The sequence below is a fragment of the Armigeres subalbatus genome, unplaced genomic scaffold (genome assembly GCF_024139115.2).
Source record: "Armigeres subalbatus isolate Guangzhou_Male unplaced genomic scaffold, GZ_Asu_2 Contig937, whole genome shotgun sequence".
Classification (NCBI taxonomy): Eukaryota; Metazoa; Arthropoda; class Insecta; order Diptera; family Culicidae; genus Armigeres; species Armigeres subalbatus.
Genome location: NW_026943741.1, coordinates 1,204,122 through 1,222,149, shown reverse-complemented (window position 1 = coordinate 1,222,149; position 18,028 = coordinate 1,204,122). Strand labels below are relative to the sequence as shown.

The following is an 18,028-nucleotide window of genomic DNA, read 5'->3' as shown; positions in this document are numbered from 1 at the left end:
GGAAATTCATCCGGGAGTTCTCCGGAAATTACCCTGGAAGTTTCTCCTCAGAGGAACACCAGGAGGAGCTGCCGGTGAAACTCCCGGAAGAATTCTCTCAGAAAATGCCGGAGGATCTCCCGGAGGAATTCCTGAAGGAACTGCTGGAGGAACTCCCGGAGGAATTTCAGGAGAAACTCCTAGCATAATTCCTATATGACCTCCCGGAGGAGCTCCTAGAGAAATTATCGGAAGAACTTCGGAAGGAATTTCCTGCCAAATTTATGAAGAAAGCCTAAATTATTTTCTGAAAAAACCTGAATGATTTTCTGGAAGAGCTACATGTGGAATTCCCGGGTGAATTGCCAGAGGAACTCTCGGAGGAATTCTCGAAGTAACTCCCGGAGAAATTTGTGAAGAAACTCTCGGGAAAATTTTCAGGAGAACCCCCGAAGGAATTGCCAGAAGAATTCTCGAAAAAAATCTTGGAGAATTCATTTTATAGATAAATTTCATCAAGCTGAAACTTTTGTAGGGGTATGTAGCAGAGGATCTCCCGGAGAATTCCCTGAGCAGCTCCCAGAGAAATTCTCGGAGCAGCTTCTAGAGGAATTTTATGAATTCCTGAAGAAGCCTAAATGAATTCCAGAAAGAAAGCCTGAATTAATTCCAGGAGGAAGTTCTGGAAAAATTTAGAGGAATCTCCGTAGGAACTGCCGATAGAACTACCTGAATAATTCTCGGAGAAAATCCTTGAGGAAATGCCGGTACAACTCCTGGAAGAATTCCCGGAGGAGTTTCCGGAGAAACTCCTGGATGATCTCCTAGTGGAAATCTTGAAGTTTCCACCGGAATTCTTTCAGGATCTCTTCGGTAATTAATCTATAAGAACTCCTCTGATAGTTCCAATGATAATTTATTTTCGGTAGAATTTCTGTATAAACTAGATGGAATTGGTGGAATTCCTGGAGAAATTCTTTAAATTTTCACAAGCAAGTATTTGAAATTTTCACGGAAAACTTTATGGAATTTACACAAGAAATTCGAAGATTTTTCGCGAAATTCTCAGGAATGTTTACTGGCAATTCTGCGGAATTTCCCTAAAATATTTTTAGGATTTCCACGGTGCAGTCTTCTGAAATTTTCATGAGAAACAGCACGAAAGAATTATCTGAAGAATTCCCTGCAGAACTTATGAAGGAGTTCGTGGAGGATTTCTTGGAGTGGAATGGTAGAATTTTCCGGCGAAATTCCTGAAGACATTGCAGAAAAAGTTTCTGGAGGCATTCTTAAAGAATCCTTGATAGAATTCCGAATAGAATGCCTGGAGCAATTGTCGAAGGAATTCCTGAAGAAAGCTTACATATTGTTTTTTCTGCCTATTTTATAATTCTACTAGCTAAAGAAACCCAGCTTTGCCCAGGTGTTGCAAATGTTACAATGAATTATTTGCAGCATCGCACTCTAGATCAATTTCCGTGCGTTTGTTTTGTTTTCCTCAACAGCTGACCCAAAATAGCATTCTAATGATTTTTTTACATTTCCCGTTAAATTCACCAACCTTTTTGTAGATACAAACCTTGCGGATCCCAACACGAATCGATTAGGGAAAAAATCTTGCAAATCGGTCCACCCGTTCGCGAGTTAAATCGTCAGGAAGGAAAACTCAACCCATTTTTATTATATAGAATTTTAGAGAGGATTTGTTTAGAAATTCAGATGTATGGTTCTAGTTTTCTTAAACTTATAGAAGAATGCAGGATTTTTATAATAATTGTTATAGCCGATTTTATATTCTCTCTGAATTCTAATTTCTAAAATAACTAAAAAAAAAATACTTATCTGAATACTAAAGAATACTAACTCAGTTAATAATTTTCTCACTTTTCTCACTGTTAAATAAATCATCCGTTTTTAAATCCATTGTTGTTTTAATTATTATTGTTGTTAAATAAACGCACAACGCGAACGTTGCATTGTGGGCGTGAATGCGTAACGTTCATTGGCGTTGCGTTTTAGTAACAAAAACGCTGACTTCAACGCCCAGTGCGACGCGATGCGCAACGCGCTGTTGTGATCCAGCCTTCACTGTTGGTTGTGGATGTGGTTTCAAAGTTTTACCAAAGTTTTACCAAAGTCTGTGGTTTTACCGTGTGGATGTGGTTTCAAAATAGTACCGAGCACTTTTTTTCCTGTTTGGGTGTGCCACTGCGACCAGTTATTAGATCGATTGTAGCGTTACCCGTATCCTTAGTGTTTAAGTGCATATCGAATTACTCCATTTCTTTTGAGATGAGAAGCAAGGCAGTATTGGTTTCGATACAGTTGTTGTTTTGCTTTCTCAAGAGCATCATGACAAGGTCCCGCTATTTATATCCTCCACAGAGAGCAATCCCATTGAAGACGCACCCCATATCTATAGGAAGTCAATCTTCGCTTGAGAATTACTGTTATTTGGCCATGTATCGGAGCCCTAGCCACATCCTTGCCTTGCTTCCAGAATATCACCAGTAAAACGTTGAAAACCCGGGATTTAGCTCTGTTTACAAGACCATTTCAAGGTAGAGAATTTGTTCAGTAATAAAAACTTCCGTGTGTTCCTCTCACTACTATTGTTCATCAGTTCTTGAAGAGTTAGTACGTATTGGAACCCCCAACTCGATTTTTCCATCAGTCAGTTCAGCCTAGGACCGGGTACCGATGTATTTTAACTAACTGCTTAAAAATTTGCTTTCGATGCATACAGTTTAGCCTCAAACAAGAGGAATTCGAGTCTTTCAACTGTCTGCAAGGTAACATTAATTATGTTTCATTTCTGAGACTTGAAATGTTAATTACCACAACTTATTGCCCTAGCTAGAAAAATGGATTAAGCTAGGGCGCTGTTTGGTAGATCTTACACCGTAACACACCACGTCAAAGTGATCTACCGTGTTACGTGCCTACCGTGCCGAGCACTAAAACTACTGAAAAAATAACAATTTAGAAGACCTAAAAAAGTTGCCCCCCTTCTCAAAATCCTGGCTACGCCCATGATGAATAATATTATTAACTACTAATATTATTCATCATGGCATTAGAAAAAACGTTCCGCCATTCTACCTTATGATGCTAATGTAACATTAATCAAAGACTTATGTCGCAGGTTACTTAATATAGTGAACAAATAAATAAATTAAATAAGAGCACGTATGTGTTGTTATTGGCTTGGTAGATCAATTGGTCTGAACTCCAGAATGATTAGGAGAACTTAGAATATTCGCTTTGGACATATCTTGATCGTAAATGGGCACATATCTAGATGCGCATGGCCTCCAAGGGCCTGTATGGGCATCATGGTTTGCTATTGGTTTCGTACCAAGCGTTATTGACCTGGTAGACTAATGCTCTGAAATCCAGAATGGGTTGGAGAACCTGGAACACCTGTCGAAATATTGTCTGCATTCATGATTCGTCTTCTCTGGGTACATTTCTGTTAAAAAACAGCAACTAAATCGTTCACGCGCGATATTCGTTTGCATTTTTCGTTCATATTAAAAGTGGCCAACTGACGATCTTTCCTCCGATGATTACAAGATGTAGGTGTAGCTCAAAATCTCAAAACTCACGAACGATTCAAATCAAACGTGCGTTGGAACGCATCCAACTCAGCACCTAAAAAATCATGGCTGAGTTGAATCAAATTATTTTTGGGAAATGAGTGAAATGATCCGTTTTAGCATGAAAAACTCAGACGTGATGCATTCCTTTAAAATCGCAAACGAGTTGGTTCGTGCGGGAGCGCTCAATGATTGAGTTTTATGAACGATTTTACCAACACTGGTGTATCCGATCAATAATCTGATCAATTTCGGAAAATTTATGGGCTGACGATTATTTTGGGTATATAAACATGTGAATTTGGCTGAGAAGTGCCTGAAATATTGCTAAGTCAAATCCGAGTCAATATGACCCGAACACCGTAAGTGTGAGTTTTTTTTGGAGCCCTTCAGGAACAACGTCCAGGAGAAGTTTTTCACGAAATAGGAAAATTCAAGAAGTTTTAGATCTTTAAACTGTTGCGTTAACAAGTTATTACAATTTCAAAATGCAATTCGGGTCATAATGACCCGAGAACAGTTAGGAAAGTTAAGTGTTATCTTTTCGAGCACTTTAGAAAGGATAAGATTCAGGAAGATCTGGAGTTACCACAACGATTAGGAACTTTTTCCTATTTCCCCCCGAAGTGCGAAGTTGGTGGAGGAAATTGGAAGATAAATAAGCGAGAAGTATGGATTGGTTTAGAAGTAGATATGTCTTGCGCTTCTGGCGCCATTGGCCCCGACGAAAGCGAGATAACAAAATGGGGGCCAGATTATGCTTTTTTTTATTTCACTCGGCAAGGGATATAGGACGACAATTTTAAAATGATTGTTAAAACGTTAAAACACATTTTAGCCAAAAATAGTTTGATTTTTCGAGTTAGATATTTCATTTATTTTTAGATTGGCAAAACAAAAGTCTAAATATTTTGATTAAAAAAAAACATGTGTAGATTTGTAGGCTAACATGTAGTTTTTAAAAATTCTGATCGCGAGTAGTGCGCATCTGTGCCATAGACGTGCGCCATCCTGCGTACCACTATAGATGCAGTTGCGACATTCGGAAATGGGAGAAAATGCGATTGTCGCGTTAGCTCAGTTCGGTTTTCAACTGGATCTACAATAGGGAACTGTGGGTAAAACCGACACTGTGGGTAAAACCGACGCCACTTCAAATCTCTGATTTAAAGTGATTATCGGACAGAATTTCGACACGTTTTGAATAAACGTTTTTTTCTTTTTTTTTTTTTATTTAATTTTATTTGCTAATTATCTAATACATGCATTCATCTCTTAGACTAGGTGTTCCGTGTTTTCTTAACACTATCATCCTTATTTGCTATGTTACTTTTTAGTTATTATTAATACATTTCAATTGCCTCTGGCAGTTAGAATTTTTCCTCTGGTTGAATTGAACCATGTAGGAATTACAATGTTCGAGAGGAGCCGGCCAAGGGCCGAAAATCTCGTTAATAAAGATAAATAATAATAATTACAATGTTTTCAACTTAAACTAAACTTAACCTATTTTATACTAAGGGTACAAGGAGTTAATCGTTGCAATAGAAGATTGCAACGATTTTAGTCTAAAATTGGAAATTATGTTATTGGACATTGGTAGCAATGTCTCAATATCAGAAATTCTATGAAGCTCATTGGTACTATACCACGGAGGCAATTTTAGAATCATCTTCGAAATTTTATTTTGAATCCTCTGAAGTGCCTTTTTTCTGGTATTGCAGCAACTAGTCCATATTGGCACAGCATACAACATGGCAGGTCTAAAAATTTGTTTGTAAATCAAAAGTTTATTCTTAAGACAAAGTTTTGATTTTCTGTTTATATGTGGATATAGACACTTAATATATTTGTTACATTTGGCTTGAAGGCCTTCAATGTGATTTTTAAAGTTAATTTTGGTCCAGCAGAAGTCCTAAATATTTGGCTTCGCTAGACCAATTAATTGGAACCCCATTCATAGTGACAATATGTCTGCTAGAAGGTTTCAAATAAGAAGCTCTCGGCTAGTCTCAAATCCTAATAATTCTTCATAGTCTGCCGTAATATCACTCAAAGTGAAAATTAAATATTGTTGGTATTAAGCAAGGGAAGTATTTTAGTTCTCGAATAGAGTAATGTGACAGATAGAATGTCTGCTATAGCAACAAAATTGGCATGGTGATCATGATTTATCTGCAAACCATTCACTCCACTAAAAGACAATGGTCATATCACGGCAACCATGATGTTTCCAAGAGGATCTCTCTTTGTGATTGATACAGTTATGATACAAAAAATGGTTGATCGATACATAAATATATCTTTGTAATTTTAGAATCTAATTATTCTATTAAATAGTTAAAAAAGGTCTCTTATATTTTGATCTTCTTGCCCTCAGATGCATTAAATCTATTCTACAATCATTCTAAGTAGCTGAATTGCCTCCCCGACGACGGTACATCGAGATCGCCAGACTACTACCAATACCACAACCGTGATCATACCAGGATGATGACTTCATACATCAATATGGTACTATCACGCATCATCATTTTTGTAGTGCGTGTTATTATTACACAAATGCGATTTCTCTTAAACGACTGACCAAAAGATATTGAATGAGCCTATTATTAAAAATTCTTTAAGAAGATTTACAAATAAATGGTGATTGTAAGCAAACTTCTCCTAGTTCAAACGAAAAAAAAAAATCAGATCGAACAATACTGATTTTAAGCCCTGTGATTTGTTGAGTATTTTCAAAGCTTAATTTACACTATTTTTCATTGAAAATAATGTTCAAATGCATTTAATAAAACTAATCAAAACTAAGTATGTTCAACTACACTTTGTTCTGGTTAATGAAATAAGGCTATTGAGAAATTCAAATTGCGCTTGTATTGTCTGATTGACAAAATTAAAGAGAAATAAAATGTATTTATACTTTTTAACAAGAAAAGAATTTTAACAGATCAATTAGTTACAGACAATACAATAATATGCGACGCTATACAACAAACGCCCTCATATATGCAATATCGGGATCAAGTGTGTCCAAACTGTGAGGGATCAAGTGTGTCCATGTTGAGTATTTATCTTGTGTTGTTTTTGTATACAATGAAAACTAAGCAATAGTTAATTGAATGAATTTATTCAATTCTACAATAATAAAACTTTGTCCAGTAAAAATTTGGTACGTTTTGGTTAGACATATTCAAAGTTAATAAACTTTTCTCCTTTGAAAAAAAAAAAAGGATTGAGAATCCTTAAATAATAAAACCTCTAAAACCCATAAACATAAAGTAACTAATATCAAATGTTACTCAGATTCATTAATCTATCTAATGGATCCGTTCGCACATATCACTGGTATAAAATGTGATTAGTCTTCGAGAAAACAGGGGGATCATGTGTCCCTGGGGATCATGTGTCCAGTTTCCCCTATCCTTAGTGTTTAAGTGCATGTCGAATTACTCCAGTGCTATTGAGAAGCAATGCAGTATCTGTTTCGATACAGTTGTTGTTTTGTTTTCTCAAGACCACCATCACAAGGTCCCGCTATTTAGACCCTTCAAAGAGAGCAATCATTTAAGGCGCGCCCCTTATCAATAGGAAATCAATCCTTTCTTGAGAAAACAGAACAGTAATACTGTTACTTGGTCATGCATCGGAGCCCTAGCCATATCATTGCCATGCTTCTAGAATTATTATTATTTATTCAGACTAAGGCCGAAGTGGCCTGTGCGGTATATAAGAGTCTTCTCCATTCGGCTCGGTCCATGGCTACACGTCGCCAACCACGCAGTCTACGGAGGGTCCGCAAGTCATCTTCCACCTGATCGATCCACCTTGCCCGCTGCGCACCTCGCCTTCTTGTGCCCGTCGGATCGTTGTCGAGAACCATTTTCACCGGGTTACTGTCCGACATTCTGGCTACGTGCCCGGCCCATCGCAGTCGTCCGATTTTCGCGGTGTGAACGATGGATGGTTCTCCCAACAGCTGATGCAATTGGTGCAATGCTTCTAGAATATCACCAGTAAAACTCTTAAAACCCGGGATTTAGCTCTGTCTACAAGACCATTTCAAGCAAGAGAATTTGTTCAGTAATGAGAACTTCCGTGTGTTCCTCTCACTACCATTGTTCACCAGTTCAAGAAGAGTTAGTATGTATTTAAACCCCTAAAAAACTCGATTTTTCCAGCAGTCAGTTCAGCCTAGGAACGGGTACCGAGGTTTTTAACTAATTGCTTGAAAAGTTGTTTTCGCTGCATACAGTTTAGCCTCAAACCAGAGGAATTCGAGTCTTTCAACTGTCTGCAAGGTAACATTAATTATGTTTTATTTTTGAGACTGCTGTTGGTAGTGAGGACTAAATACGATGAATCCTTAATTACTACACGGGTAAAAATCCGGAACTAAAAAGTGGCAAAATGAGTAATGATTTAGAGAAAAATGTATGTTTTCATGTTATGAAAATATACCACGAAAAAAGATCATAAAATCATCACTTATTTGGCTGTAACGCTAGCTTGGCGTAACGTTTTAGATATTTTGTGGCGAAAAGTGGCAAACAGAGTCATGATATCATGAAGCTTGGACACTGGAACCATGGACTGAAGTCATTAAAACAGAATCGTAATTCATGAATCTGGCATCTGTTATTAATGATTCCGATTTATTTGACGGGAAGTGGGAATTCATGCAACTGGAACTATGCACTAAGGTCATGAATGCAGAAACATGATTCATGAATCTGGCATCTGTTATTTAAGATCCCAGGGACCAGAACGTCGATTTAAATGCCAAAATAAAAATCGTAAGTACAAATCATACATTACTGACTACAACATCTGTGAAGAGCTAAACGGAGTGGAGTTTGGGAAATTTCTTTCAAGCACATTCAACTCAAAATGCATTTTGTAACTAATGAGCGTTTAATTTATTTTAGCACATTCGTCGAAACAATTCACTGATTTGATTTTTTTATTTTCGCTGTATAATACAGATAAAAAAAAAATCATTTCAATCCGTATCAGCCGATTGTTCTGCTTGTAGGTACTAAAGAAAACACGACTGAACGCGAACTAAATTTTCACTTTCTAATGAATTTACTCACCGGCACAAAGCAGAACAAAATTTCTGCTTACCGGCGGGATCCACTTTCGGATAGTTCAACGTTGTATGGTTTTGTGCCTCGGCTTCCGGTATCTGGTTTGGTGCTACGCCGCTGCGTCCCAGGTGTACGAATTGTTTGTTCTTCTATTATTCACCATGGGAACCTAACGGAAATCTGTCCTGCTTACATAGAAAATAATTTCCACCACGATCGACTGTATTTGACCGTAAAAACCGTATGAAACACGGACACTGATCAACGAAACAAAAGAAAAAATTCAACAAAATGTTTATGACACATGTTATGCAAACAGAATCATATCACAGATGCACATTAATTACACTGTTCGCGAAAGCAATCGGACCGGGATCCCGAAAGACACTTTCCCAATTTGTCACGAAGGAAACCGCGGAACGCTGGACGAAATAAAAATTACGAGAGCAGTAATAACAGAAACGCAACCGCACACTTTTTTTACACATCTAAAATGTCTCACTATTAATTAAATCTTTACCTTATACAAGTCACCAGAACGAAGATAAATTGATTAACTATTTAAAAATTGAAAATAAAGACACGACCTGAAAAACATCTACAACCGGCTTGACAGAAAAAAACAACAATTCTACAAGCTGCATAACGCTAATTTCGGATATTTTGACATATTTTCATGACTTTGAGTCATGTTTTCATGACTCTGAGTCATGTTTCTACCGCTCAGCGTCATTTTTCATGACCCAGCTTCATGATTTCATGACTCAGAGTCATAGAACATGACACAAATTCATCATATAAATGCAGATAGAATTTTGATAACGCTTCGAGCGGTTAAGAAAAATGCTATGGAAATCGCTGTTTCGGTTATGATATCATGAACCGTAGTCATGATGTCATGAACAAACAAGTTTTATGAATTCATGACTTTTTAGTCATGAATTCAGTTACGGATTTTTTTCCTGTGTATAACTTATTGCCCTAGCTAGAAAAATGGATTAGGCTAGGGCTCTGTTTGGTAGGAAAAGATCGGAAGTTACCACAACCTTTAGGAATTTTTAGAATTCTCAATATTCCTATTTTTCCCGGAGTTGTCATTGACCGTGACTGGCGCCGATGCGTTTTTCTTGCGCATGTTGTTGATTGATCGTCTTGTAAAACTTCGATACTACATACCTTATCTCAAAATAGAATGGTTTTGCCTTTCTCGTATACTAAGTATACGGTAAAGGCTATATGATCGCTCCAAAAGCAAACTTTTTATAGAAGGCCCGGAGACCCATAGTGTTGTATACCGATCGACTCAGCTCGACGAATTGAGGTGATGTCTGTGTGTATGTGTGTGTGTGTGTGTGTGTGTATGTGTGTATGTCTGTGCGCACCCGACCCAAAAAAAAATGTCACTCATTTTTCAGGTACTTATCCTTAACCGATTTACTCGCAACAAGTTGCATTCGACGCAGGATACTCGACCATTGTTTCCTATTGAAAATTGGTCAGATCGGACTATGGGCTCGGATGTTATGGCCAAAATACCACTTTTTTATAAAAAAAAATAAGTAAAAAAATGTCACTCATTTTTCAGGCACTTATCCTTAACCGATTTACTCGCAACATGTTGCACTCGACGCAGGATACTCTACCATTGTTTCCTATTGAAAATTGGTCAGATCGGACTATGGGATCGGAAGTTATGGCCAAAATACCACTTTTTTATAGAAAAAATGAGTAAAAAAATGTCACTCATTTTTCAGGAACTTATCCTTAACCGATTTACTCGCAACAAGTTGCATTCGACGCAGGATAACCTACTATTGTTTTCTATTGAAAATTGGTCTGATCGGACTATGGGCTCGGGAGTTATGGCCAAAATATCAGTTTTTTTTATTAAAAAAATGAGTAAAAAAATGTCACTCATTTTTCAGGCACTTATCCTTAACCGATTTACTCGCAACATGTTGCACTCGACGCAGAATACTCTCCCATTGTTTCCTATTGAAAATTGGCCAGATCGGACTATGGGCTCAAAAGTAATGGCCAAAATACTATTTTTATAATGCACGAGAAAGGCACCATCACCGCTAGGTGGATTAATCAGGTTTTTTTATGTATGGAGGAAATTTAAAGCTATAATAAACAAGCGACAAGTATATAATAGTTTAAAAGTAGATGCCGTTGGCTCCTATCCCAGCTTCTGACGGATCTGTTTAGCAACCCATGCAACTACCATGCGTTTGATATTAGGCTATCTCTATCCATGAGGTGGATATTCTGTAATGGTAATTTCAATCAAAATCAAAACAAAGGGTGCATGCAGTTGGAGGCAACTCTGTTTGACCGCCCTTAACAAAATGTTCTTGTGCTGTTGTGTCAGTCCGGTCTGAAGCTGTAAAAAATCAAGTCAACAAAATTCGCCAGCTGATCAGAGTTGTTTCATGGATTGTCTTATTGTTTATATTTATTATTTATATTTAAACGTATCGTGCTGTTATTTTACGAATTTGTAACGTCATGCGTGAATTTGTAATGACAGCTAGAAAGGATCATTCGCAAACGTAACGTTAAAATAGACAATTTGCATTTGTCCTCTTGTAACGCTTCTGAGAGAGTTACAAACAATTTGAATGACTTACTCTTTCACCTGAATGGGCCTATCGTTCGGGAATTGCCCTTCGTCAATCAGCACGTGGTCTACAGGAAAGCAAGTATCCCCCCTCGAGTGTTATCAGTTGTGTTTGTGGGTATTCTTACGTGAGAAATTGATGCCGCTGATTGCTTTCCTTCAGGCAACAGCCTTATCATTGGTAGCCCAATTGATGCTATTTTGTAACATACATACAGTTAGCCTTGCAGGTAGCTCTACTCACTCGATCCTTGCTTCTGTGATCAGTTCAACCATAATAATTTTAAAATCCAACCTTTTTAGCTTTAACCGACCACCTGCTCATTTGTTTTTTTTCCTGTTCTGAAAGTTCTCCTAAAAATTTGAGCTAATTTAGATAAAAACTGACTTAGCACATGGCGTTTCAAGTTTGTATGGAAAATGGTACGAGGAAAATAAATTTCTGGGCATAAAAGTATCATCGTGCTAGCCTCATGATATACGAATGCAAAAATGGTAACTTGGCTTAGAAACCTCGTAGTTAATAACTGTGGAAGTGCTTAATGAACACTAAGCTGCGAGGCGGCTCTGTCCCAGTGTGGGGATGTAATGCCAATAAGAAGAAGAAGAAAACCCTTATGTTTTTGGTTGAATACTTTCGCCCAATTGAACAAAGTGGTAATATTTACATACCAATGGGAGCCTATAGGCATAAGGTAACAACTGGTGAAGAAATTTAATTTATTTTATCTTTCAGGAGCATTGTAACTACCGTTTTCTTGGTGGGTTATGAAAAGCTGGTCGGTTATCGGCACCCCAAAAAACCTCACAACGCGTTGCAATGTTGCAACGTGGCTAATAACCTGGAATTAGGAAAAAACTTTGATCACCCTTGGAAAAAGGGGTGCCGACAACCGACCATGTTTGGGTGCCGACAACCAAAATTAGCAATCATTTTGAAAAGTGAAAATAAAAGATTAATTGCGAACGCTACGGTAGCATTCAATATTGAATCACAAAATAGAGTAAATTTACTTTGTAAATACGTAATATTTTTACTTTTTCGATCGTTTTACTTCGTTTCGAAACACTACGCAAATAACCAAAAAAAATTCTAAGTAGGTTTTCACAGGTTTTTACTTGATAAAAAAAAAGTTTTCTTTGTTAAGCGAAACATAGGCATCGTGTTTTAATAGCGCATGAATGACATATGTCAAAATGTCCATATCTGTTATCTGTTGAAAGTTTCGCCGGGGTGCCGACACCCGACCAGTACCGATTTAACCAACTTCCCGATTTCTTTCAACACACTTATGCTAAAAATGAAAATGTATTTAATCTGCTGCAATATTTATCTATCGCTTGGGGACCAGGGCTGACAATCGTCATCGTCATAGCACGAAATGCCACAGTAGCGACGAGTTGCATTGTCTTCATTGCTACTCCACACATCGTCAATGACGCGCACGACGTTAGCTTTCGTCGTGTAACCAAATCGTCCTGACGACATCGAAGAACGAAGACTTCATACCGTTATTCTTCAAGCGGCAGCTGCCATACGAAGATTTTTACTAATTATTTGTAATAATGAATTTGAAGCAACGTATGAAAGCGTTATGAATGTTATTGATACATTTATGTTACCAAATTTCCTACTATTTGTTTATTTGAGACGCTATTATGTTTTTAACCAGTCCGTCTATAATGACGTGCAATCAATTGTGTGAAGAAGTGATGACGAAAATCGTCATAACTTTTGGCTGCGCGACTATCGTCGTGGTACGCATGCGGCGCGAAGAAAACGAATAGGTGTTGCGTCGTGCAATGTTATGAAGCAGACTAAATTTTTTTCGCTTTCTTCATACGACGAGAATGACTATTGTCAGCCCTGCTTGGGACTCCTAAGGGGACTCCTAGGGGCAGCAGGGACTAAGTCCAAGGGCTTGACGATCCCTCCCCAGGCCATCTGCGAGTTGTGGCGCCTGCCTAGGATGTGGTGGGGTTTGACAGTGGGCCCTGTTAAACCTCTATAAAAAGCTGCATGTATCCGCAACTAGGCTCCGCCAAAGCGACCGTGTGCCGCTCAAAGCGCACAAGCCCAAGTCCTGGTGTTAGGTGGGACGCTAAACAGCCCTGACACGACGGCCCTCCGACGAGACAGGAGGTTTGCGCAGGCCCAATAAGCCGCCTTTAAAAACAACTATTACGAACGACATAGAAGATAATACGACTCGATACAATCGGCAACGACCTAGGCGACGAATAAAGGATCACGATTGGAAGCTTGGAACATGGAACTGCAAGTCGCTAGGCTTCGCAGGTTGCGACAGGATAATCTACGATGAATTACATCCCCGCAACTTCGATGTCGTAGCGTTGCAGGAAATCTGCTGGACAGGACAGAAAGTGTGGAAAAGCGGGCATCGAGCGGCTACCTTCTACCAAAGCTGTGGCACCACCAACGAGCTGGGAACCGGCTTCATAGTGCTGGGAAAGATGCGCCAACGCGTGATTGGGTGGCAGCCAATCAAGGCAAGGATGTGCAAGCTGAGAATAAAAGGCCTTTTCTTCAACTATAGCATCATCAACGTGCACTGCCCACACGAAGGGAGATCCGACGACGAGAAAGAAGCGTTCTATGCGCAGCTGGAGCAGACATACGATGGATGCCCACTGCGGGACGTCAAAATCGTCATCGGTGACATGAACGCTCAGGTAGGTAGGGAGGAAATGTATAGACCGGTCATCGGACCGGATAGTCTGCATACCGTATCGAACGACAACGGCCAACGATGCATAAACTTTGCAGCCTCCCGCGGAATGGTAGTCCGAAGCACTTTCTTCCCCCGCAAGAATATCCACAAGGCCACATGGAAATCACCTAATTAAGTAACGGAAAACCAAATCGACCACGTTCTAATCGACGGTAAATTCTTCTCCGACATCACGAACGTACGCACTTACCGCAGTGCGAATATTGAATCCGACCACTACCTCGTTGCAGTATGTCTGCGCTCAAAACTCTCGACGGTGATCAACACGCGTCGGAGTCGTCCGCCGCGGCTAAACATTGGGCGGCTACAAGACGGTAGACTAGCCCAAGACTACGCGCAGCAGCTGGAAGTGGCACTCCCAACGGAAGAGCAGCTAGGCGCAGCATCTCTTGAAGATGGCTGGAGAGATATTCGATCCGCCATTGGAAGCACCGCAACCGCTGCACTAGGCACGGTGGCTCCGGATCAGAGAAACGACTGGTATGACGGCGAATGTGAGCAGTTTGCTGCAACACCGCACGAGGGCGAACGAGGCACGATACAAACGGGCGCGGAACAGACAAAACTCGATTTTCCGGAGGAAAAAGCGTTAGCAGAAAGATCGAGACCGTGAAGAGACGGAGGAACTGTACCGCGCTAATAACGCACGAAAGTTCTATGAGAAGTTGAACCGTTCACGTAAGGGCCTCGTGCCACAGCCCGATATGTGTAAGGACATAAACGGGAACCTTCTTACAAACGAGCGTGAGGTGATCCAAAGGTAGCGGCAGCACTATGAAGAGCACATGAATGGCGATTTGGCAGACGAAGATGGCGGTATGGTAATGAACCTAGGGAGCACGCGCGCAGGACATGCGATTTCCAGCTCCGAATCTCCAGGAATTCCAGAAGGAAATCGGCCGGCTGAAAGCAACAAAGCCCCTGGAGTTGAACAACTATCAGGAGAGCAGTTTAAACACGGTGGTGAAGCACTGGCTAGAGCGCTGCACTGGGTGATTACCAAGGTGTGGGAGGATGAGGTTCTGCCGCAGGAGTGGATGGAAGGTGTCGTGTGTCCCATCTACAAAAAGGGCGATAAGCTGGATTGTAGCAACTACCGCGCAATCACATTACTGAACGCCGCCTACAAGGTACTCTCCCAAATTTTATGCCGTCGACTAACACCAATTGCAAGGGAGTTCGTGGGGCAGTACCAGACGGGTTTTATGGGCGAACGCTCCACCACAGACCAAGTGTTCGTCATACGTCAGGTATTGCACAAATGCCGCGAATACAACGTGCCCACACATCATCTATTTATCGTCTTCAAAGCCGCATATGATACAATCGATCGGGACCAGCTATGGCAGCTAATGCACGAAAACGGATTTCCGGATAAACTGATACGGTTGATCAAGGCGACGATGGATCCGGTGATGTGCGTAGTTCGAGTTTCAGGGGCATTCTCGAGTCCCTTCGAAACCCGCAGAGGGTTACGGCAAGGTGATGGTCTTTCCTGTCTGCTATTCAACATCGCTTTGGAAGGGGTAATACGAAGGGCAGGGATTGACACGAGTGGTACGATTTTCACGAGGTCCGTCCAGTTATTTGGTTTCGCCGACGACATTGATATCATCCCTAGCAGCACACATGTTCCACGTAGGTTACTGCAACTCATATGTGACCAGATTTGGTCACAATCAAGTTGCTGCAACCATTTTTGACTCACTTGTGCTGCTCGGGATGGCACGTAACTTTGAGGAGGATGGAGGAAGACTACATCAGACTAGATGCGGATTGGACTAGTTATCAACACGTCGATGACGAAGTACATGATAAGAGGAGGCTCAAGAGAGGACAATGCAAGCCATCCACCACGAGTTTGTTTCCGTGGTGACGAAATCGAGGTGGTTGAAGAATTCGTGTACTTGGGCTCACTGGTGACCGCCGATAACGATACCAGCAGAGAAATTCGGAGACGCATAGTGGCTGGAAATCGTACGTACTTTGGACTCAAGATCGAATAGAGATCGCCGCCATACCAAACTGACTATTTACAAAACGCTTATTAGACCGGTAGTTCTCTACGGACACGAGACCTGGACGATGCTCGTGGAGGACCAACGCGCACTGGGAGTTTTCGAAAGGAAAGTGTTGCGTACCATCTATGGTGGGGTGCAGATGGCGGACGGTACGTGGAGGAGGCGAAAGAACCACGAGTTGCATCAGCTGTTGGGAGAACCATCCATCGTTCACACCGCGAAAATCGGAAGACTGCGGTGGGCCGGGCACGTAGCCAGAATGTCGGACAGTAATCCGGTGAAAATGGTTCTCGACAACGATCCGACGGGAACAAGAAGGCGAGGTGCTCAGCGGGCAAGGTGGATCGATCAGGTGGAGGACGACTTGCGGACCCTCCGCAGACTGCGTGGTTGGCGAAGTGCAGCCATGGACCGAGCTGAATGGAGAAGTCTTTTATGTGCAGCACAGGCCACTCCGGCCTTAGTCTGATGATAAATAAATTGGGACTCCTAAGTATATCGTTTCCAGCTAATCCGGCATTTTAGCGTTGGCATTGGCATATCCGCTGTATCCGCTGGGTTCCAAAAGTGTGGATGGTGATTAGGAAATTTAGCAACTCGGTCAGTCCTCCCCCATTATTGTGATCTCAGTCTGCACCAGCAATCTATGCATTTGATAAAACTACATTTCGACGGCTTTTAATGTTGCTTCTAAATTAGTTGGTTTCAATAATTTAGGCAGAGTTAGGTTCCTTCACCAATAACAAAATGTGTTGAATGATGGACTTTTACGCCATATATTTTTATTGGTTGGAATGATGTTTTTGGGGTCTCCAGTTACCATTGCGAACAAAGGCTCAGAACTGTCAATCCGAAAATGTCGAGTGTGATTCTTGATCCGGTTCAGGATGTTTTTGAGTGAGAAGCATACTTGAATTCCTGGTCATAGTGCATCCATTGTACTGAGGAAATGCTAACTAGTATAATACTAAGTTGAGAAGCAGACCAGTCTGCAAGTTCCAGTTGGAATATAGAACCATAGAAGAACAAGAAGATGAATAATGTTTTATTTTAATAACAATTAAGATTGCACTGATACATTGTTTCGATTTCAGCATTCAACTACTCATCAACTATTAAGAGTTACGAATTAAACATAACTAGGAAATTGTAAAGGATTATAGACTGGGATAAATGAAGAAATCATTTGAAACTAGCTCTAAGAGGATTTAAAAACTATTTTCGGTTTCTAAAATAAGGAATATTATTAAATTGCTCTAAAAATAATCCGGGCCAACGGTGTACGCAGGAGGAAAAAAGTGATAAGCTTTGCATTCTGGTCATCCACTTCAAAAGAGTTATTTCTGTTTTTCCTATGATGTGAAATCAGTTTCGCTATCTCGCCTAATATCAATGTAGATATCGATCACCACAATTGAACATATCAGAAAATCCAGTCAGCTTCAAACAATTATAATCACCAATCGACTTACACCTGGATCAACGGTCACTATCAACTGCGGCTACCACCGGCCGAAACCCAGTCCAGTCAGCCGATAACGATTGGGCTCAATGTGATAAGATTAAGTGGACAATTCCGTAGGCAAAATTCCACTCACATGTGATTGTACAAACCATCGACCGGCAGCCGGTCGCAAGTTAGTATCGAACAGGTGTTTTGCGGGATTGGTTGTTTGAATTAGCTTCGATCGTTGACTAAACATGCGCATTGTGAAGTGGTTCCTAGTGATACTGATCGTGAGAGGTAGTACTTGTACTGTTAAGGATCATTAATGGTTTGTGGATAAAGGTGATGAGTTTTTTTTTGTGTCGTGCTGCGCTTAACCGTGACTTAACAACTCGAATTCGGATAGAAAATCTCGTAGAAGCTTATTACAATTTAAATGTTCAAATGTCGCAATGCCTGTTAGAAATGCATTTTGAAACAGCAGGTGTTTGATTGATTAGTGTAGTGGAAGATTAT

At 40.4% G+C, this 18,028-nt stretch overlaps 1 protein-coding gene across 4 annotated transcripts in view; it reads left to right on the top strand.

The window, feature by feature from the left end:
* The window catches only part of LOC134204840 (prion-like-(Q/N-rich) domain-bearing protein 25), a 106,650-nt gene that overhangs the window by 66,229 nt on the left and 22,393 nt on the right, over positions 1-18,028 (top strand). The window contains exon 1 of one of the 4 annotated variants that reach the window (XM_062679640.1): positions 17,672-17,809. The exons of the other annotated variants lie outside the window; for them this stretch is intronic. Coding sequence (XP_062535624.1) covers positions 17,767-17,809 — 43 coding nt within the window. The 5' untranslated portion in view covers positions 17,672-17,766. Of the gene's footprint in view, positions 1-17,671; positions 17,810-18,028 lie in introns of those variants that run through there. 4 annotated transcript variants of the gene reach the window in all.